The sequence below is a fragment of the Nerophis lumbriciformis genome, linkage group LG16 (assembly GCF_033978685.3).
Source record: "Nerophis lumbriciformis linkage group LG16, RoL_Nlum_v2.1, whole genome shotgun sequence".
Taxonomy (NCBI): Eukaryota; Metazoa; Chordata; class Actinopteri; order Syngnathiformes; family Syngnathidae; genus Nerophis; species Nerophis lumbriciformis.
In genome coordinates this window covers 16,661,378-16,684,805 of record NC_084563.2, presented here as the reverse complement: position 1 = coordinate 16,684,805, position 23,428 = coordinate 16,661,378, and the positions used below count along the sequence as shown (strand labels likewise).

Genomic DNA, 23,428 nt, shown 5'->3' with positions numbered 1-23,428 from the left:
TACAAGAAAAACTGAACATTTGTGCAATATTAAAATAACAGTTGGAATTTTACTCAGTGACAGTCGGAATTTTACAAGAAAAGCTTACAATTTTGGCAATTTTATAAAAAGACTCATAATTTTACTCGACAAAAGTCACATTTTAATAAGAAAACTTTAAAATTTTGGCAACATTATAATAATAATCAGAATTTTACTTGGCAAAATTATGACAAAGTCATAATTTTACTCAAACAATATCAGTATTTTACAAGAACAACCAAAAAAAAATGGCAATATCGTGATAAAAGTCCGAATTTTATATGACAAATGTCGCCGTTTTGCATTGAACAATAATAATTTTACATAACAAGTAATATTTTTACATACAAAGGTAATTTTACGAGAAAATACTGCAATTTTACAGAAACAGAAAGAATATGAGAAATTGTTCCCAATTTCATAAGAAACAAGACGACACATTGTGAGAAAAAGACTGCTTTTAGGTAATTTTTTTTTTTTTTTTTTTTTTTTTTTTTGTAATTGGTTTTTAATCTTCGTTATTTACTTCAAGTTATTACATGATGTCTCTATATGCATATTTTATTTTATTTTTTAAATTAATTTTGGGCAAAGGGAGCACATTTCAATCCCTCACACACACTTGTTATTTCATATGTTGACCAGAGGGGGAGCACTTTTAAAACCGACACACAGTCAATTTGAAAAATCCCTCCTTTTAGGGACCACCCTCATTTTGATAGATTTCACCACCAGGGGTGCAAATGAGACATTCTCTATTAGATGCAATGATTTTCTGTATTGGGACCATGATTTATGTCCTAACTTGTTCACACCTCCTCATATGGAAGGTATTTTTCCTTGTTGATATCTCAAGAAGGGTAGAAATACAAACACAAACACACACGCACACACACACACACACACATTTTTGTATTTGTTACCTTCTCGAGACTTCTGAAAAATTCCTACCTTTTTAGGACCACCCTTTCTAGATATATACAGATGTGTATTTACAACATTAATAATATATACATACTATGCAAATATAAAAAAGCTTGTTGTGAAAAATGAGTTTGGAATTTCACAAGAAAAACTCATAATTTTACTCAACGCAAGTCAACATTTTACAAGAAAAACTGAACATTTGTGCAATATTATGATAAAAGTTGGAATTTTACTCGATAACAGTCGGAATTTTACAGGAAAAGCTTAAAATGCTGGCAATTTTATAAAAGGGGTCGTAATTTTACTCGACAAAAGTCACAATTTTATAAGAAAACTTTAAAATGTTGGCAACATTATAACAATAATCGGAATTTTACTGGTCAAAATTATGACAAAAGTCATAATTTTACTCCAGAAATGTCACTTTTTTTTTACAAAAACAAAAAAAATGGCAATATTGTGATACAAGTCAGAATTTGATATGACACATGTCGCCATTTTGCATTAAAAAGTAATTTTACATTTAAAAAAAATATTTTTTTCTCAAAAAAATTCTAATTTTACATTAAAAAAAATTCTAATTTTAGAAGAAAATACTGCAATTTTACAGAAACAGAAAGAATATGAGAAATTGTTCCCAATTTCATAAGAAACAAGTCGAAACATTGTGAGAAAAAGACTGCTTTTTAGGTCATTCATTTTTTTTGTTTTTTTTGTTTTTGTAATTGGTTTTTAATCTTCATTATGTACTTCAAGTTATTACAGGATGTCTCTATATACATATTTTATTTTATTCTTTTAATTACTTTTGGGCAAAGGGGGCACATTTCAATCCCTCACACACACGTGCTATTACATATGTTGACCAGAGGGGGAGCACTTCAAATTTTTACTCACACTTGTTATTTCATATGTTGACTTTTAAAACCGACACACAGTTAATTTGAAAAATTCCTCCCTTTAGGGATTACCCTAATTTTGATAGATTTCACCACCAAGGGTGCAAATGAGACATTCTCTATTAGATGCAATTATTTTCCGTATTGAGACCATGATTTATGTCCTAACTTGTTCACACCTCCTCATATGGAAGGTACTTTTTCTTGTTGGTGTCTCAAGAAGGGCAGAAATACAAAAGCACACACACACATCCTCCCTTCCATGTGAATATATGGATGAGCATGGGTGCTGATGTAGCAGCAAGCGATGAGTCAACGTGATGACTTTGATTGACTGAAGCTCCCTGGTGATTTGCTTCATTAGAGAGGGATTTGAGAGTCTCGCACACATTATTAAGCTCCCCTCTCCGGCCAGGAAGGCTTGGTAAATACCCTCATCTTCTTCTTCACCTTCCACCTCTTCTGTCTTTGTTTGGCTGACTTTCCTCCTCTCCGACATCTCCTCTTCCTGTTTGACTTTTACGAGTCTTGTTAACAGCGAGTTACTTCACTGGTGCAAAGTGCAAATAGTGCACAAACATGCTCACAAACGGGCTCGCTGTAATGGAGTTGGAAACTTTTTGTTGCAATATTCAGACACTGAATTGGAATTGTATCGTGTTTGTTAAAAGATACATTCATAAAAGTAAAAATGCAAATCATTTGCAGATACATAACTTTGAATAAGTAACAAATGGTACAACATTTAAGCTGGGTCTGTAATATCTCAATATGATTTTTTTTTGTTTTATTTCAGTATTTTTCTTTTGTATTTATAGAAGCACTTTCAGCGTCTGATGGTAATTGCTTTGTATTTTTTTCTTTAATTTGAACTTTTTGCATTATTTCATTTTAGGTGAACTAGTTTTTTTATTTAATCATTTTTATTTTTTTATCACAGCTTTGCAACAGTTGATATTCTAGTTTCAAGCATGTTTTACTCAATATAGGTCATCAAATCTCAGCAACAAGCTGTAATATCTTACTGAGATCATTTAGGACCAAAACCCTTAAAACAAGTAAGACACTCTAACATAAAATCTGCTTAGTAAGAAGAATTTTCTTATCAGACAGAAAATAAGCAAATATCACCCTTATTTGAGATATTTCATCTTACTTAGATTTCAGTTTTTGCAGTGCATAATGTGCTTGTTCTATTTTTGGCCAAAGTAAAATAAAGGAAACAACCTGAAGTTGTCTTTATTTTTAAGTTATCATGCCATGATTTTACTATTCCAGCCCACTTAGGAATCGATTTTCCTCCACGCGGCCCCTGAGCTAAAATGAGTTTGACACCCCTGACTTAAGGGGGTGGCCAGCCATGTCTGAGTGTACTGCAAAGGTATGAATTAGGACTGCCGATATTATGGGCCGATAAATGCTTTAAAATGTAATATCGGAAATTATCGGTATCGGTTTCAAAAAGTAAAATGTATGACTTTTTAAAACGCCGCTGTGTACACGGACGTAGGGATAAGTACAGAGCGCCAATAAACCTTAAAGGCACTGCCTTTATGTGCCGGCCCAATCACAAAATATCTACGGCTTTTCACACACACAAGTGAATGCATACTTGGTCAACAGCCATACAGGTCACACTGAGGGTGGCCGTATAAACAACTTTAACACTGTTGCAAATAAGCGCCACACTGTGAACCTTCACCAAACAAGAATGACAAACACATTTCGGGAGAACATCCGCACCGAAACACAACATAAACACAACAGAACAAATACCCAGAACCTCTTGCAGCACTAACTCTTCCGGGACACTACAATATACACCCCCCGCTGCCCTCAATCCCTCTTCCTCTCTCTGGGAGAGCATGTCTCAAATTCCAAGCTGCTGTTTTGAGGCATGTTAAAAAAAAATAATGCACTTTGTGACCTCAATAATAAATATGGCAGTGCCATGTTGGCATTTTTTTCCATAACTTAAGTTGATTTATTTTGGAAAACCGTGTTACATTGTTTAATGCATCCGGCGGGGCATCACAACAAAATTAGGCATAGTAATGTGTTAATTCCACGACTGTATATATCGGTATCGGTTGATATCAGAATCGGTAATTAAGAGTTGGACAATATCGGAATATCGGATATTGGCAAAAAAGCCATTATCGGACAGCTCTAGTATGAATGTTAACATAATGTCCTGAGTGCAGTGCGTCATAACACTTGTATTTGTCGTGTCCAGCAGGAAGTTAAAAATGTACCAGTTAATTCCGTCCCCAGCCAGGAACCTGTTCAAGAGGCTTTGCGGGGGAAGTGTTTAATAATTCACAGATCCTCTCGGAGGCGGTGTGTGAATGAGTGGCACCGGGAGGCGACACGCCAGACACCTTGACATTGTTATGCAGATCTTCCCTCCCCCGGCAACCTCAAATCCCACACTTGTAATACCGGCACAAAGCCACAAAGCGCCGGCGTGAGTGACACTTTGTGTTGACACACGCAGGTGAAGCCCATGTTTCCAAAAAAAAAAAAAAAAAGTCCACTTGGATTAACGACATGCTTGAGCTGGTTTACAAACGAGGGGGCCGTATGTTGGTTGCCAAGGACAACGCGGCGTATTGATCGTGGCGCTTCGGGGTACGACTCAAATGCTCGGGCAGCCCCTTTCCTCCACGCTGTCCGACTTGTTACCCCCGCCTCTTGTTTTGCCACGAGTATTGACCAGGCCCTTCCGTCCGTGTCCGACTTAGGTCCCGGTGCCAAGGAGGTGACTGCGGGCCGCTCATGAATATTAACGAGCTGCGGAGCGGTGATTGATTGACCCGACCACTGACTGGCCTACATCCCGCTGCCACTGCCGCCTATGTTTATTCATTCTTCGGGAGGGAGCGCGAGGGGTCATTGGATGGATTGGCGGTCTACGTCTGCAGCTCGGTGATGGATAGAAGTACTTGGATACTCTCCCAGTCCTTCCCATGTCCCCTAGCCAGGTTATAATTGAATCTCACTGGACGGCTAATTCTCCGAGGTGTTGTGCCGAAAGGCAGGGCATGTATAAGTTCGAGGTGCTCTGAAAGTGCGGCGCTAATTAAAAACCGAGTTGGAAATGAATTAATGGCAAATGGTATTTAAAGAAAATAAGTTTGGTGGTAGATTTGTAAGTACAGCAACTACAAGATGCCCAAGTATTGATTTATATTGGAAGGCTCCTTCTCAATAGTCCTCTTTTCTTTAAAGACATATTGGTAACCTCATTCATCTTCATTGGACATACTTTTGGTTTCATATTTATTATATTTTAAGTCAATATATATATATATATATATATATATATATATATATATATATATATATATATACATATATATATATATATATATATATATATATATATATATATATATATATATATATATATATATATAATTTATTATTTTTTTTAATTTAAATTATGTTAATGTGGGTAATTATTTTTCCCATATTTTTTTCCTATGAAAAGCGCCCATCTCAATATGATTTTATTTGGTTTTGTTTCAGTATTTGTCTTTTGTATCTATGGAAGCACTTCCAGTATCAATAGATAATTGTTTTGTACTTTTTTCATTATTTTAATCCATCGAGATTAATATTTTAGTTAAGTAGTTCTTTATTTCATTCTTTTTATTTTGTATTCACAGTAATATGCATTTTTATTATTTTATCAGCAGTTTTTATTATTTAGAACGTATCTGTTTATTTTAACCTTCTTTATTTATTTGAACATTTTCTGTTAGAATTTAAATCTTTTTTTTTAAGATTCATATTTTTGTCAACTATTTTTTTATAACATTTTTATTTTATTCTGTATTCACAGTACATTGTTTTATTATTTGTTATCACATTTTTTTATTATTTTGAAATAAGTGTGATTATTACCTTTTTCATTTATTTTCTGTTATAATTTAAATATTTTTTTTCATGAAAACACTTATCTAATCAATATAATTATTGTTATTTACTTTTTATTTGATTAGTTTACATGTTTCTTTATGGAAGAACTTACTATTATTATAATGATTTTCTTCTTTGAATATATCTTTATTTTAATAGTTGTATTTTTTCATTTGTAGAAGCACTTGTATGCTAACAAGCAGAGGTGGGTAGAGTAGCCAGAAATTGTACTCAAGTAAGAGTACTGTTACTTTAGAGATTTATTACTCAAGTAAAAGTAAGGAGTAGTCACCCAAATATTTACTTGAGTAAAAGTAAAAAGTATGTTGTGAAAAAACTACTCAAGTACTGAGTAACTTATGAGTAACATACACACACATATACATATATACATATATATATATATATATATATATATATATATATATATATATATATATATATATACACACACACACATTTATATATATATACACATATATATATACAGTATATAATTTATATTTATTTATTTTGCCGTTTTTGTTTACATGTTAAAGGTGTTTTAATGAATATACATGCATGTTTAACACATATAGATTCCTTTCTTTCATGAAGACAAGAATATAAGTTGGTGTATTACCTGATTCTGATGACTTGCATTGATTGGAATCAGACAGCAGTGCTGATAGCGTCCACGTTTTCAAATGGAGGAGAAAAAAAGTTCCTCCTTTCTGTCTAATACCACATGAAAGTTGTTGGTTTTTGGCATCTTATTTGTCCAGCTTCCATATTCGTTTTTATACACTATACAAGAAATACATTGGCGGCAAACTCCGTAGCCTGCTAGCTTGTTTGCGCTGGTTTTCGGAGACTCTTGTTTTGAAAGCGCAGGCGCGATGGAGCGGCACTTTTATTGTGAAGACAGGAACTGTGCAGTCAGTCTTTAGGCTTTTGACGAGATGTACGGTTGAAATAAAAAAGGGTCTTTTTTCCTTCACACTTTTGATTGATTGATTGAAACTTGTATTAGTAGATTGCACAGTACAGTACATATTCCGTACAATTGACCACTAAATGGTAACACCCCAATAAGTTTTTCAACTTGTTTAAGTCAGGTCATGTGACCGCCTGGCTCTGTTTGATTGGTCCAACGTCACCAGTGACTGCATCTGATTGGTGGAACGGAGTGAACGTCACCAGTGACTGTATTTGTTGAAACACAGGCACTATGACAGACCAAAACAAACAAAGCGTGCATTAACAGATCGATAAAAATTAGTAGCGACTAGCGAGCTGAATGTAGATAAAAGTAGCGGAGTAAAGGTAGCGTTTCCTCTCTATAAATATACTCAAGTAAAAGTAAAAGTATGTTGCATTAAAAGTACTCTTAGAAGTACAATTTATCCCAAAAGTTACTCAAGTAGATGTAACGGAGTAAATGTAGCGCGTTACTACCCACCTCTGCTAACGAGCTATATTTACCATTTTCAGTTTTTTTTAATGTTTTCGACATGGCATGTTCTACATTTTTGGATGTATTTATGCAGTTTAGTATTTACTCTATTAATTTGATTTCGGTATCAACACACAATCAACAAGTTCAAATGTAAATCAAGGAACACAATTTGCCAAAATATATATAATATATAATCTAAATATATAACAATATATTTATGAATAATAATAATAAATAAATACCTAATAAATAATAATAATCAATATATATATATATATATATATATATATATATATATATATATATATATATATATATATATATATATATATATACATAAATACATAAATACATTTAGAAAAAACATAAATATAAATAAATAGTTGATAATAAATAATAAATAAATAAAATAAATTATATATATATATATATATATATATATGCATAAATACATTTAGAAAAAACAAATAGAAATAAATAGTAGATAATAAATAATAATAAATAATATATATATATATATATATATATATATATATATATATATATATATATATATATATATATATATATATATATATATATACATACAAATATTTATATATATATATATATATATACAAATATTTAAAATTAATATTTAAATATATAATTAAAAACAACAAAACCTTTTAAAGTAAAAGTTTAAAAAAAGCCCATATAATAATAATCAATGCCAAACAATTTGGTGTAAATCCCAGTGACAAGGGGCCCTTTATTTAAGCCCCGAGGCGTGTTCTTACATCTTAAACTGTCGCTCTGTTTAGAAGACATTTTTTTATTCTTCAGTGGCAGAACTAAGAACATCACGCGCTAAGTGAAAATGTCACTTTTTCATCGCGCTCCTTGTAAATATTTTAGGAGGTTGCATTTCATGTCAGGGCGTCAGCTTCTCATCCGTCACTTGTTTGCGTGCACATTTATAAGACACATTTGCCGAGCTTATATTCACTTTCACAAACAAGTCGACGCTCCGCGGGGACGTGTTTTGTTGTTCTTCTCGCACAAACGAAGTAGCATCTGCATCGGTTTGCTCTTTAAGTTCCTAAGAAGTTTGACGAGCACAATCAACTTGTTCAATAACGTTGGAATGATGTGAATTAAAGGCAGTAGCGGACGACATGATGATCGTTTAATGCAACACAAATACGTAAAGAGTCCTGTGCAGGAAGTGCTTGAAGAATGACGAGCCGGGCAGATTCCGACGTCTGACAGATGTGTTTTAGATGTCCGAGCCGTCAGCGCTCCCTCTTGGGGAACGCAAACACCAGACACATAATCAATACCTTTTGCAAATTTAATAACCGCGGTTTTTTCTCCGTCTTTGCCGTCAGCTTCAATCACAAAAGTGACTCTCAGTGTAATTGTTGTTCTGCAAATGAGCGCCTCCGCCATCACGCTCACCTTAAAAAAAAAAAAAATCCTCACAGAATTAATTGTCTTTTACTTTGAAAGCATCAGAGTGACAGGTAAACCAGAGGGAGTTATTTTATATTTAATATTTTTTTACTCCATACCTCTTCTTCTTTTATCGTCTCCCCGGGGACAAGAAGAAGAATGGCGTCTGTGTTTGCTTTTTGCACAATGATGCCTGTCAGGAAGCGGGCGAACTGTTTCCTGTTACACTGCTTTTGAATTGTCCTCGCCAATAAACTGCATTGATGGATCATGTGGCCACGTCCCGATCAAGCTGCTGCCCTTAACTTTGCCCTCTCCACTGATATGAATGAGGTGTATCATCTCTTGTCCAACATGGTGAAAGACACGGGCTCCGAGACCTACTTCCTGTCCATCCTGCAGCACCTGCTGCTCATCAGGAACGACTACTACATCAGGTAAAGTTACCCTCGCTCCGATGATTGTGCGCCGCGCTGCACCTTGAGCGGAATGACGCGTCCCTGCAGGCACGAGACATTGCAACAACGTTGAGCAACTCAAACCTAACATTGAAACAACATGCTTTTTGACGACGTTTAATCAATGTCAGGTTCTGACGTTGATATGACCATTGAGATTTGGCCATTTCCCAACCAATATTCTACAACACAAATACAACGTTTAATCAATGTTGGGTTCTGACGTTGATTTGACCATTGAAATGTGGCCATTTCCTAACCAATATTCTTCAACACAAATACAACGTTGAAACAACATGCTTTTTGACGATGTTTAATCAATGTCAGGTTGTGGCGTTGATTTGACCATTGAAATTTGGCCATTTCCCAAACAATATTCTACAACACAAATACAACGTTGAAACAACATGCTTTTTGACAACGTTTAATCAATGTTGGGTTCTGACCGTCATTTATCCATTGAAATTTGGTCATTTCCCAACCACAACTAGGTCCTGACGTTGAGCAACTGAAACATAACGTTGAAACAACATGCTTTTTGACAACATTTATTCAATGTCAGGTTCTGACATTGATTTGACCACTGAAATTTGGTCATTTCCCAACCGATATTCTACAACACAAATACAACATTTAATCAATGTTGGGTTCTGACTTTGATTTGACCATTGAAATTTGGCTATTTCCCGACCGATATTCTTCAACACAAATACAACGTAGAAACAACATGCTTTTTGACAACGTTTAATCAATGTCAGGTTGTGGCGTTGATTTGACCATTGAAATTTGGTCATTTCCCAATCAATATTTTACATCACAAATACAACATGCTTTTTGACGACATTTAATCAATGTCAGTTTGTGACGTTGATTTGACCATTGAAATGTGGTCATTTGCCAACCAATATTCTACAACACAAATACAACGTTGAAACAACATGCTTTTTGAAGATGTTTAACCAATGTCAGGTTGTGACGTTGATTTGACCATTGAAATTTGGCCATTTCCTGACCAATATTCTTCAACACAAATACAACGTTGAAACAACATGCTTTCTGACAACGTTTAATCAATGTCAGGTTGTGACGTTGATTTGACCATTGAAATTTGGTAATTCCCCAATAAATATTCTACAACACAAACACAACATGCTTTTTGACGACGTTTATTCAATGTCAGGTTGTGACGTTGATTTGACCATTGAATTTTGATCATTTGCCAGCCAATATTCTACAACACAAATACAACGTTGAAACAACATGCTTTTTGACAACGTTTAATCAATGTTGGGTTCTGACGTTCATTTAACCATTGAAATTTGGTCATTTCCCAACCACAATTAGGTCCTGACGTTGAGCAACTCAAACATAACGTTGAAACAACACGCTTTTTGACAACGTTTACAATGTCAGAAATTTGGTCATTTCCCAACCAATATTCTACAACACAAATACAACGTAGAAACAACATGCTTTTTGACAACGTTTAATCAATGTCAGGTTCTGACATTGATATGACCATTGAATTTTGGCCATTTCCCAACCAATATTCTACAACACAATTACAACGTTTAATCAATGTTGGGTTCTGACGTTGATTTGACCATTGACATTTGGTAATTTTCCAACCAATATTCCACAACACAAATACAACATTGAAACAACATGCTTTTTGACGATGTTTAATCAATGTCAGGTTGTGACGTTGATTTGACCATTGAATTTTGGCCATTTCCCAACCAATATTCCACAACACAAATACAATGTTTAATCAATGTTGGGTTCTGACGTTGATTTGACCATTGAAATTTGGCCATTTCCTAACCAACATTCTTCAACACAAATACAACATTGAAACAACATGCTTTCTGACCACGTTTAATCAATGTCAGGTTGTGACGTTGATTTGACCGTTGAAATTTGGTAATTTCCCAATAAATATTCTACAACACAAACACAACATGCTTTTTGACGACGTTTATTCAATGTCAGGTTGTGACGTTGATTTGACCATTGAATTTTGATCATTTGCCAACCAATATTCTACAACACAAATACAACGTTGGAACAACATGCTTTTTGACAACGTTTAATCAATGTTGGGTTCTGACGTTCATTTAACCATTGAAATTTGGTCATTTCCCAACCACAATTAGGTCCTGACGTTGAGCAACTCAAACATAACGTTGAAACAACACACTTTTTGACAACGTTTAATCAATGTCAGAAATTTGGTCATTTCCCAACCAATATTCTACAACACAAATACAACGTAGAAACAACATGCTTTTTGACAACGTTTAATCAATGTCAGGTTCTGCCGTTGATATGACCATTGAATTTTGGCCATTTCCCAACCAATATTCTACAACACAAATACAACGTTTAATCAATGTTGGGTTCTGACATTGATTTGACCATTGACATTTGGTCATTTCCCAACCGATATTCTACAACACAAATACAACGTTTAATCAATGTTGGGTTCTGACGTTGATTTGACCATTGAAATTTGGTAATTTTCCAACCAATATTCTACAACACAAATACAACATTGAAACAACATGCTTTTTGACGACGTTTAATCAATGTCAGGTTCTGACGTTGATATGACCATTTAATTTTGGCCATTTCCCAACCAATATTCTACAACACAAATACAACGTTTAATCAATGTTGGGTTCTGGCGTTGATTTGACCATTGAAATTTGGCCATTTCCCAACCAATATTCTTCAACACAAATACAACGTAGAAACAACATGCTTTTTGACAACGTTTAATCAATGTCAGGTTGTGGCGTTGATTTGACCATTGAAATTTGATCATTTCCCAACCAATATTCTACAACACAAATCCAACGTTGAAACAACATGCTTTTTGACAACGTTTAATCAATGTCAGGTTGTGACGCTGATTTGACCATTGAAATTTGGTAATTCCCCAATAAATATTCTACAACACAAATACAACGTTGAAACAACATGCTTTTTGACGACGTTTATTCAATGTCAGGTTGTGACGTTGATTTGACATTGGATTTTGATCATTTGCCAACCAATATTCTACAACACAAATACAACGTTGAAACAACACGCTTTTTGACAACGTTTAATCAATGTTGGGTTCTGACGTCCATTTACCCATTGAAATTTGGTCATTTCCCAACAACAATTAGGTCCTGACGTTGAGCAACTCAAACATAACGTTGAAACAACATGCTTTTTGATGACGTTTAATCAATGTCAGATTCTGACATTGATTTGACTATCGAATTTTGGTAATTTCCCAACCAATATTCTACAACACAAATACAACATTGAAACAACATGCTTTTTGACAATGTTTATCAAATATCGGGTTCTGACATTGATTTGACCATAGAAATGTGGTAATTTCCCCACAAACTACGTGAAACCAACGTTGGACGTCAACATTGTCTTAATTTACAAATACAACTATTTTACATGTATGTTTAATCAAGGTTGTTTCAATGTCTTGTGCCTGCTGGGATTTTTCTCCCATTTGGTGATCAGAGATTGCAAAATTACCGTATTTTTCAGACTATAAGTCGCAGTTTTTTTTCATAGTTTATGAAAGTTTCATAATGTTTTTTTCCTTCTTTATTATGCATTTTCAGCAGGTGCGACTTATACTCCGGTGCGACTTATACTCCGAAAAATACGGTAATACTTTGTCCTCAGTTTAAACCAGGTTTCCACATAACGTCTTTCGGTAAAGATCAAAATGTACTTCTCAAAACACATTTAGGGCTATAACCTTAACAATGGGACGTACTTTCGTTTTTTCCCCTGACTTTATTACCTTTAAGAACCACTTCTTTAAGAACAGAACTGCAATACGAGATTTTCTGATCAAACTCTACTCTCACCCTCACTTGTTTTAAAAAGAAAAATGGATGTGACGTCTTATGCAACCCAGCAATAACAACTGTCATGACACAGATAGTTCATTTTTGCTAACATCGGATCAGGGCATGCCTAATTTTTATTGACACTACATGGACGTGTAGAAAGTCACTCCCACTTGTTGCGAATGCAAACTAGATACTCCAACAAACCTTAACAAAAGCAAAGGACTGCGATGCTCTTTTGCAACTTGAAATGATTAAATGCTAGTAAAGTTACGTTGCCTTTTAGAAAAATGTGTCAATCACTGGGCAAGAGAGTCAGAGTGGAGCTGCGAACAGAGTGACACTGATGAATTCACTGCTGTCTCAGGCCTTTTTTGCAGACTTCTAAAAAGAATGTTGCAAAGCGAGAGGAGGATGATGGTGATGATGAGAAGAGCTGGATGAATTTATCATAGACAAGTTGCTCTACCCTTGGAGTTATAAATAATGCATCCCTCATCTGTAAGGAGGAAGTGCGGTGGGGATTGAGGATTTCCATTAAAAACTAAACAAAACTACAGTCCAGCCTTTTCCACCTCAGCATGGGCTCATTTTGACAGCTGTTTTTAATTTAGTGACAACATTAATTGTATTTTAGTCATGCAAATTAATTTAGTTTTAGTCCAGCTTGAGTCGACGAAAATTACAGTGAATTTTGTCGACTCATTTTAAATATAGCATATCTTTGAAGTTCAATCAATCAATCAATCAATCGAAGTTTACTTATATAGCCCTAAATCACGAGTGTCTCAAAGGGCTGCACAAGCCACAACGACATCCTCGGCTCAGATCCCACATCAGGGGCAAGAAAAAACTCAACCCAGTGGGATGACAATGAGAAACCTTGGGGGGGACCGCAGATGTGGGGACCCCCACTGGGCGACTGGTGCAATAAACGTTGAGTGGATATAGCATAATATTGTGAGAGTCCAGTCCATAGTGGATCTAACATATTAATGTGAGAGTCCAGTCCATAGTGGATCTAACATAATAGTGTGAGAGTCCAGTCCATAGTGATTCTAACATAATAATATTAAAAAAGACAATATAACATACATCCATAAACGTGGACGCATGTGAAAAAGTGCAATATATGTATCTGTACAGTAATCTATTTATTTATTTATATATATTTATATATATTTATTTATATATATATATATATATATATATATATATATATATATATATATATATATATATATATATATATATATATATATATATATATAATGTATATTATTTATATATATATATTTATTTATATATGCACCTTATTGCTTTTTTATCCTGCACTACCATGAGCTTATGGAACGAAATTTTGTTCTTATCTGTGCTATTAAGTTCACATTTGAATGACAAAAAAAGGAAGTCTAAGTCTAAGTCTAATAGTGTGAGAATCCATTCCATAGTGAATCTAGCACAATAGTGTGAGAGTCCAGTCCATAGTGGATCTAGCATAATAGTGTGAGAGTCCAGTCCATACTACTCAGTGGCCTAGTGGTTAGAGTGTCCGCCCTGAGATCGGTAGGTTGTGAGTTCAAACCCCGGCCGAGTCATACCAAAGACTATAAAAATGGGACCCATTACCTCCCTGCTTGGCACTCAGCATCAAGGGTTGAAATTGGGGGTTAAATCACCAAAAATGATTCCCGGGCGCGGCCACCGCTGCTGCCCACTGCTCCCCTCACCTCCCAGGGGGTGATCAAGGGTGATGGGTCAAATGCAGAGAATAATCTCGCCACACCTAGTGTGTGTGTGTGTGACAATCATTGGTACTTTAACTTTAACTTTAGAGGATCTAACATAATGTTGTGAGAGTCCAGTCCATAGTGGATCTAGCATTTTAGCGTGAGAGTCCAGTCTAAAGTGGATCTAACATAATCGTGTGGGAGTCAAGTCCATTGTGGATCTAACTAACATAATAGTGAGAGTCCAGTCCATAGTGATTCTAACATAATAGTGTGAGAATCCAGTCCATAGTAGATCTAGCATAATAGTGTGAGAGTCCAGTCCATAGTGGATCTAACATAATAGTGTGCGAGTCCAGTCCATAGTGGATCTAACATAATGTTGTGAGAGTCCAGTCCATAGTGGATCTAGCATAATAGTGAGAGTCCAGTCTATAGTGGATCTAACATAATAGTGTGAGAGTCCAGTCCATAATGGATCTAACATAATGTTGTGAGCGTCCAGTCTATAGTGGATCTAGCATAATAGTGAGAGTCCAATCCATAGTGGCTCTTACATAATATTGTGAGAATCCAGTCCATAGTGGATCTAGCTTAATAGTGTGAGAGTCCAGTCCATAGTGGATCTAACATAATCGTGTGCGAGTCCAGTCCATAGTGGATCTAACATAATAGTGTGAGAGTCCAGTCCACAGTGGCTCTAACATAATATTATGAGAGTCCAGTCCATAGTGGATCTAACATAATAGTTTGAGAATCCAGTCCATAGTAGATCTAACATAATAGTGAGAGTCCAGTCCATAGTGGATCTAACATAATAGCGTGAGAGTCCAGTCCATAGTGGATCTAACATAATAGTGTGAGAATCCAGTCCATAGTGGATCTAACATAATAGTGAGAGTCCAGTCCATAGTGGATCTAACATAATAGCGTGAGAGTCCAGTCCATAGTGGGGCCAGCAGGAGATCATCTTGAGTGGAGACAGGTCAGCAGCGCAGAGACGTCCCCAACTGATGCACAGATAAGTGGTCCACCTTGGGTCCCGACTTTGGACAGGGCAGAAAAGAAACGGCAGATCAACCGGTCTAAAAGGGGGTCTATTTAAAGGCTAGAGTATACAAATGAGTTTTAAGATGGGACTTAAATGCTTCTACTGAGGTAGCATCTCTAACTGTTACCGGGAGGGCATTTCAGAGTACTGGAGCCCGAATAGAAAACAATTAGCCCGCAGACTTTTTTTAAGCCCTGGAAAGTTGTCTTGAAAGCAGTTGTATTAATTACTATTGCGGAGCATCTCAAAAAGTAAAGTCACAACAAGACTTGCACTGCATGAATTTTTCAGTAAGTACACATTAACACTAAACCTTATTGTGTGTTATTGTTTGAGCTGATATGTATTTTTTTTTTCAGCTAAATGTGACTTAAATGGTCACGTGGAGAAAGCAACTCGTTTTATTCTGGAGGGTCGGGGCAAGCTCTTGACATTTTCAACTTAATACAATTTCCACCCCTTCCAAGGCTCCAAAAGCAATGATGTGGGCAAGCGCACCCAAACATTTTCCTTACATACTAGTGCGCCTTATAGTCCGTAAAATACGGTAAATTGTCAATTAATTTTGTCATCGTTTTCGTCAACGTGCATTTGTTTTGACTGGTTATCGTCTTATTTTAGTCACACTGAATCAAGACCGCTCTCGGTATGTTTGGTGTCGCACTTTCTCTCTAAATCCAACCGCAAATGTTCACTTTACAGGTGCCGGGGTAAAAAAAAAAAAATAAATAGACGTCAATAACAAACGTGACTTCTTCTTTCATGGGAGTGGATGAAACATCTGGCGATTCATTGGGTCACGGCATCTAAAGGCGAGAAAATATGACACATTTTTCAACCTTTTTTGAGGCAAAGCACATTTTTTTCATAATAAAATGCGGAGGCACACCACCGGCAGAAAACGTTACAACATTAAACTCCACCAGGTCGCCGTACCTTGTTTTGAGTTTGTTTGTGCTTTCCTGTGTGTAGTGCTTTAGTTCTCGTCTTGCACTGTTATTTTGGTGGCCCCTTCCTGTTTTGTTTGTGTTTTCCTGCAGCAGTTTCATGTCTTCCTTTGAGCGCTATTCCCCACACCTGCTTTGTGTTAGCAAGCAAGGCTATTTAAGTTGTCGCTATCCTTCTTTGTGCGGACATTGTTGATTGTCATGTCATGTACGGATGCACTTTGTGGACGCCGTAAGTTTTTGCTGTCGTCCAGCATTTTGTTTCTGTTTACTTTAACTTAATTAATTTAACATGTGACATTTCTAACAATTTTGAACAGAGATAGTTCATGCACATTCAGATAAAGTCTTCAAAATTTCCCGCACCTGCTTTGTGTTAGCAAGCAAGGCTATTTAAGTTGTCGCTATCCTTCTTTGTGCGGACATTGTTGATTGTCATGTCATGTACGGATGCACTTTGTGGACGCCGTAAGTTTTTGCTGTCGTCCAGCATTTTCTTTCTGTTTACTTTAACTTAATTAATTTAACATGTGACACTTCTAACAATTTGGTTCATGCACATTCAGAAAAATTCTTCAAAATGTCCCGCACCTGCTTTGTGTTAGCAAGCAAGGCTATTTAAGTTGTCGCTATCCTTCTTTGTGCAGACATTGTTGATTGTCATGTCATGTACGGATGCACTTTGTGGACGCCGTAAGTTTTTGCTGTCGTCCAGCATTTTGTTTCTGTTTACTTTAACTTCATTAATTTAACATGTGACATTTCTAACAATTTTGAACAGATATAGTACATGCACATTCAGATAAATTCTTCAAAATTACAATTTATAAAATTTTGGCCGGGGGCCGGGCTGTATATATGCGCACTAATTGACTGAAAGAGCACGCACTTGGCGCAATGATGTCATGTTATCCATGGAAAAATGCATTTTTAGACAATATGATTTGCCTGAGCGGCTAGGAGACCCCGAGAGTAACAAGCGGTTGCCTTGTTGCCTTTCCATTAAGAACAATAAATTAGTTTTTAGTATAAGTTTGCTGGTTTCAAGAAATGTAATGCCGAGCGCATATCATTATGTCAAGATAATGACACTAGCATTTACTTAATTTAATAATATTTTTCAACATATTGAGCAAAAAGGTAAACAAAAAAAAATTCTACCAATAAAAGTGCACTTGTTATTAGTGAGAATATACTTCTTTTAAGGTATTTTGGGGTTCATTGAGGTTAGCTAATTTTACTTGTTTTGGAAAGTCTTGAAAAGCTGAATTTTCTTGTTCTATTGGCAGATAATTTTGCTTAGTTCAAATAAAATACCCCCAATTTTTATTTTTTTATTTTTTTAATTTTTTTTTAACACTGATTTTTTGCAGTGTTACCCTGCCGAGTTCTACACAGCACAGACACTAAGCAACGGCACGTTATTTGCCGATTATAATTATTGATTTGCCAAAAAAAATATTTTTTAGACTTGTCCAGGGTGTACACCGCCTTCCGCCCGTATGCAGCTGAGATAGGCTCCAGCACCCCCCGCGACCCCAAAAGGGACAAGCGGTAGAAAATGGATGGATAGACCAATATCTCACGCGGCACAGTGGTTGAAAAACACTGAGCTATTGGACTGTGTTGGAGTGTTTGCTGTCATTGCTCCTTAAGCCAGCTTGTGTTGTCGCTCTCTGCCTCGGGGGCTTGGTTTATTTTTGATAATTAATCTCTCACTGCAAGCCCTAATTAATGAGAGCACGTTAAACCCGCCCTGTAAATATAGAGCAGATCCGCTCTTTGGAGCTCGTCGATATGGGGATTACACTGTGGAGGAGAGTGGCTGGAACCACACTCCACTGTGAACCATCATAGGAGGAAATGGAAGTGCCAGAGTAAAAAAAAAAAAAAAAAAAAGTAATAATAATAAAAAAATGATGCAGCGGGACATATGCTGGCTTTTTCTGGAGCCCAGCCCTGCCCACCGTGGAGGGGGGCTGACAGTTCTGGGTCACCGCGCGGCCTCGCATCCCTCCAACCCCCCGCCTGGCGGTGGCGGTGGATGGAGGATGGCGGGGAAAATGGGGCGGCTTATTGAGATAATAACGCGGCGCGCGCGGGTGACAGTTGTAAGCCGAGTGGCACGGCGCTTAAGCCGCGCGGGGCGACGCTAGTCAGCTTCGTACAATCAGGAGTGGGCGAAAGCTGCCAGCTCAGGCGTGAATGTATGGCTTGAAATAAGAAGCACCTAAATGTTTATTTTCATTGTAATAATACACCCAAATACTTACTTAACAAGGCCGGTCACTGTTTAAACCTCAATACCTTATCTCGAGTCATACCAAAGACTATAAAAATGGGACCCATTACCTCCCTGCTTGGCACTCAGCATCAAGGGTTGGAATTGGGGGTTAAATCACCAAAAATGATTCCCGGGCGCGACCACCGCTGCTGCTCACTGCTCCCCTCACCTCCCAGGGGGCGATCAAGGGTGATGGGTCAAATGCAAGTAATTTCACCACACCGAGTGTGTGTGTGACAATCATTGGTACTTTAACTTTAACTTTATGAATGAAATATAGAATCAATGCAATACAACAATACAGAGAATAGAAATTAACACCTGTGGTCCCTTCCAAGGTTTCTCATTGTGCCATTGAGTTTTTTCTGGTTCTGGTGGTTAGTGAAGCCCTTGAAGGCACTTGTGATTAAGGGCTATAACAATAAACTTTGATTGATTGATATGCAAAAAAAAGAGTCAATTATTGTCAAAGGGATTTGATCAAATATATCTCAAATAAGTCCTGTAATAAAATAATATGCATATCTGCAATTACAGGTCATTCTGATATTATTATTATTATATGTAATGATAATGCAATGTGTTTTTTGTAGTGAATGTAAATATACAAACTTTGTAAATAAAGTTGGTAAGTTGGTATGGTATGGTATGGCAATACCTAACACATAAATATGATAAATAAAATATATTAGAAATTATTATATTATGAGTTTTACTCATACTTACTAATTTTTTTTTAAAATCACACACACACAGTAGATTGCAGTCAAACATAAGAGACAAGTCTCAAGTAAACAACATGTATAGATAGATATATATTTTTTTGGGTAATGTACGTGGAAACTGGAAATACACATTTAAATTGATGCAAGTAAATACATCTAAAAAAATAATATGAAATACATTAATGATAATGCAATGCAGTTTTTGTGGTGAATGTAAAGATACAAACTTTATAAATAAAGTTGGCATGGTATGGTATGGCAATATTAACACATAAATATGATATCCATCCATCCATTTTATACTGCTTGTCCCTTTTGGGCTCACAGGGGTTGCTGGAGCCTATCTCAGCTGCATTCGGGCGGAAGGCAGCGTACACCCTGGACAAGTCGCCACCTCATCACAGGGCCAACACAGATAGACAGACAACATTCAGACTCACATTCACACACTAGGACCAATTTAGTGTTACCAATCAACCTAAATATGCAAATAAATAATATTAAACACCACATTTGTATGCAGGAATAAATGCAAACACATGTTTAATATTAGCAATAAAAGGAATGTTGGAATGATAGGAACATTGTTTTGATCAGGAATAACATTAAACATGCTGGCAGCACGGTGGAACAGGGGTTAGTGCATGTGACTCACAATACGAAGGTCTTGAGTAGTCCTGAGTTCAATCCCGGGCTCGGCATCTTTCTGTGTGGAGTTTGCATGTTCTCCCCGTGACTGCGTGGGTTCCCTCCGGGTACTCTGGCTTCCTCCCACCGCCAAAAACATGCACCTGGGGATAAATATGATATATAACATATATTAGAAATCATTATATTATGAGTTTTACTCATACTTACTCATTTTAAAAAAACCACACACACACACACACACACACACACACACACACACACACACACACACACACACACACACACACACACACACACACACACACACACAGTAGATGGCAGTCAAACATAAGAGATAAGTCTCAAGTAAACAACATTTTAAATGGTCCATTGCAGAGATAGAATATTACACACGGCGCTCAAAAATCTATCAGCATGTTTTAGTAGTAAATGTGATAGTGCCATTTCTAATATAAAGTAGTGTGAAGTTCTCACTTATATCTGTCAGTAAACCCGCCACAAAAATGCTAAAACATGCCTAAACTGCAAAAAGTCAGTGTTCAAAAACAAGAAAAAAAATACAAAAGTTAGGTATTTTATTTGAATTGAGCAAAATTATCTGCCAATAGAACAAGAAAATTTGGCTTGTCAAGACTTTCCAAAACAAGTACAATTAACTAACCCAAAAATACCTTAAAATAAGTATATTCTCACAAGTGCACTTTTCTTATTAGAAAAAAAAGAGACCTTTTTGCTCAATATGTTGAAAAATATTCTTAAATTAAGTATGACTTTAAACTTTAAAAAATAACTAAATATAGATTTAAATAAGTACTGTATATTAAAGAAAACACAGTTGTATTTTATAATTTATCGGTCATGTTATTAACCTTGTTTTGTCTGAGAGTGTAGTGCTGAATATGCAATCTAAATTAAAGTATATTCATATACATAGTAGTCTATAATAAATACAAATATACCATCAAGCTACACAGTAAAAAGTCAGTGTTCAAAAACAAGAAAGAAAATTACAAAAATATTTTATTTGAACTTAGCAAAATTATCTGCCAATAGAATAAGAACATTTGGCTTGTCAAGACTTTCCAAAACAAGTCAAATTAGCTAACCTCAATGAACCCAAAATACCTTAAAATAAGTATATTCTCACTAATAATAAGTGCACTTTTCGTGGTAGAAAAAAACAGAGACCTTTTTGCTCAATATGTTGAAAAATATTCTTAAATTAAGTAAATGCTAGTGCCATTATCCTGACATAATGATATGCACTCGGCATCATGATTTTTTTTTTTCATGCTTGAAGTAAGAAATTATCACTTTAAAAAAGCAGTTTTATACTTGTGAGTGTTGATGACACAGCTTTGCAACACTTGATATTCTAGTTTCAAGCATGTTTTACTCAATATAGATCATAAAACATCAGCAACAAGCTGTAATATTTTACTGAGTTTATTTAGGACCAAAACCCTTAAAACAAGTAAAACACTCTAACATCAAATTTGCTTAGTGTAGAATGATCTTATAAGACAGAACATAAGCAAATATCACCCTTATTTGAGATATTTAATCTTACTTAGATTTCAGTTTTTGCAGTGTGATGCAGACATAACATAGAAAAAAGATCATGATTTAAAAAAATAACTAAATATAGATTTAAATAAGTACTGTATACTAAAGAAAACACAGTTGTATTTTATAATTTATCGGTAATGTTATTAACCTTGTTTTGTCTGAGAGTGTAGTGCTGAATATGCAATCTAAATTATAGTATATTCATATACATAGTAGTCTATAATAAATACAAATATACCATAAAGCTACAATAATGCAGAAGATTTACAGCAACTTTGTATTTTCACACCAATAATCGCACATGAACCTTAGGGGTCAATGGTCCGCTTAGAAAATAATGATTCCTCAGTTAGGAACTCATCTTAAATGGCAATGTATTTGCTAAATGTCACATGCAATTAAAGCTGATAGTGCCACTACCAAAAAGGTCATACGGCGGCCCTGGGCTGACACACACACACACCGCACGCTTCTAACCGGCCGACATGTTTTTCTGGTCATTGTGCTTTCAACTACACACATTAGACTGATTAGATTTACATTCCTCTTTTTATGGTTGCTCTAATTGGCAGAGATGATTGCAAATTACGCAAGAGGGCAAGCGACTGTCTGTCACCTTGAAAGACACACACACTGGCGCACGCCCGGCGCGCACCATTATCTGCTCATTTCGTGGTAGGTGGACTGAAGCTCGCGATCAAATTTAACAAGGCCGCGATTTTCTCCGCCGAAACCCCCCCCGACTTGGCATTTTGTGACCTCGAGCCGGGACACGCGAGTCGTTTACGGTTAATTAGCCACGGAGAGTTGATGTCGTTCATGTCGCTTGTAATTGTTGCACTTCAAAAAGTCAGTGGTCAAAAAAAAGAAAAAAAATACAAAAATGAGGGGTGTTTTATTTGAACTAAGCAAACTTATCTGCCAATAGAACAAAAACATTCGGCTTGTCAAGACTTTCCAAAACAAGTAAAATTAACTACCCTCAATGAACCCAAAAATACCTTAAAATAAGTATATTCTCACTTATAACAAGTGCACTTTTCTTGGTAGAAAAAAAAAAATAGACCTCTTTGCTCAATATGTTGAAAAAATATTCTTAAATTAAGTAAATGCTAGTGCCATTATCTTGACATAATGATATGCGCTCGGCATTACATTTCTTGAAACCAAGAAACTTATACTAAAAACTAATTTATTGTTCTTAATGGAAAGGCAACAAGGCAACCGCTTGTTACTCTCGGGGTCTACTAGCCGCTCAGGCAAATCCTATTGTCTAAAAATGCATTTTTCCATCGATAACATGACATCATCGCGCCAAGTGCGTGCTCTTTCAGTCAATTAGTGCGCATATATACAGCCCGGCCCCCGGCCAAAATTTTTTTAATTGTAATTTTGAAGAATTCATCTGAATGTGCATGGACTATTTCTGTTCAAAATTGTTAGAAATGTCACAGGTGAAATGTTTAAATATTAACTGTCAGTTTACTGTACGGTGCCA

At 35.8% G+C, this 23,428-nt stretch overlaps 1 protein-coding gene across 4 annotated transcripts in view; it reads left to right on the top strand.

Moving 5' to 3' along the window:
• The window catches only part of diaph2 (diaphanous-related formin 2), a 1,014,494-nt gene that overhangs the window by 371,609 nt on the left and 619,457 nt on the right, over positions 1–23,428 (top strand). For all 4 annotated transcript variants that reach the window (XM_061976707.1, XM_061976705.1, XM_061976704.1 and 1 more), the window contains one exon: positions 8,964–9,080. In XM_061976707.1, coding sequence (XP_061832691.1) covers positions 8,964–9,080 — 117 coding nt within the window. The remainder of the gene's footprint in view (positions 1–8,963; positions 9,081–23,428) is intronic.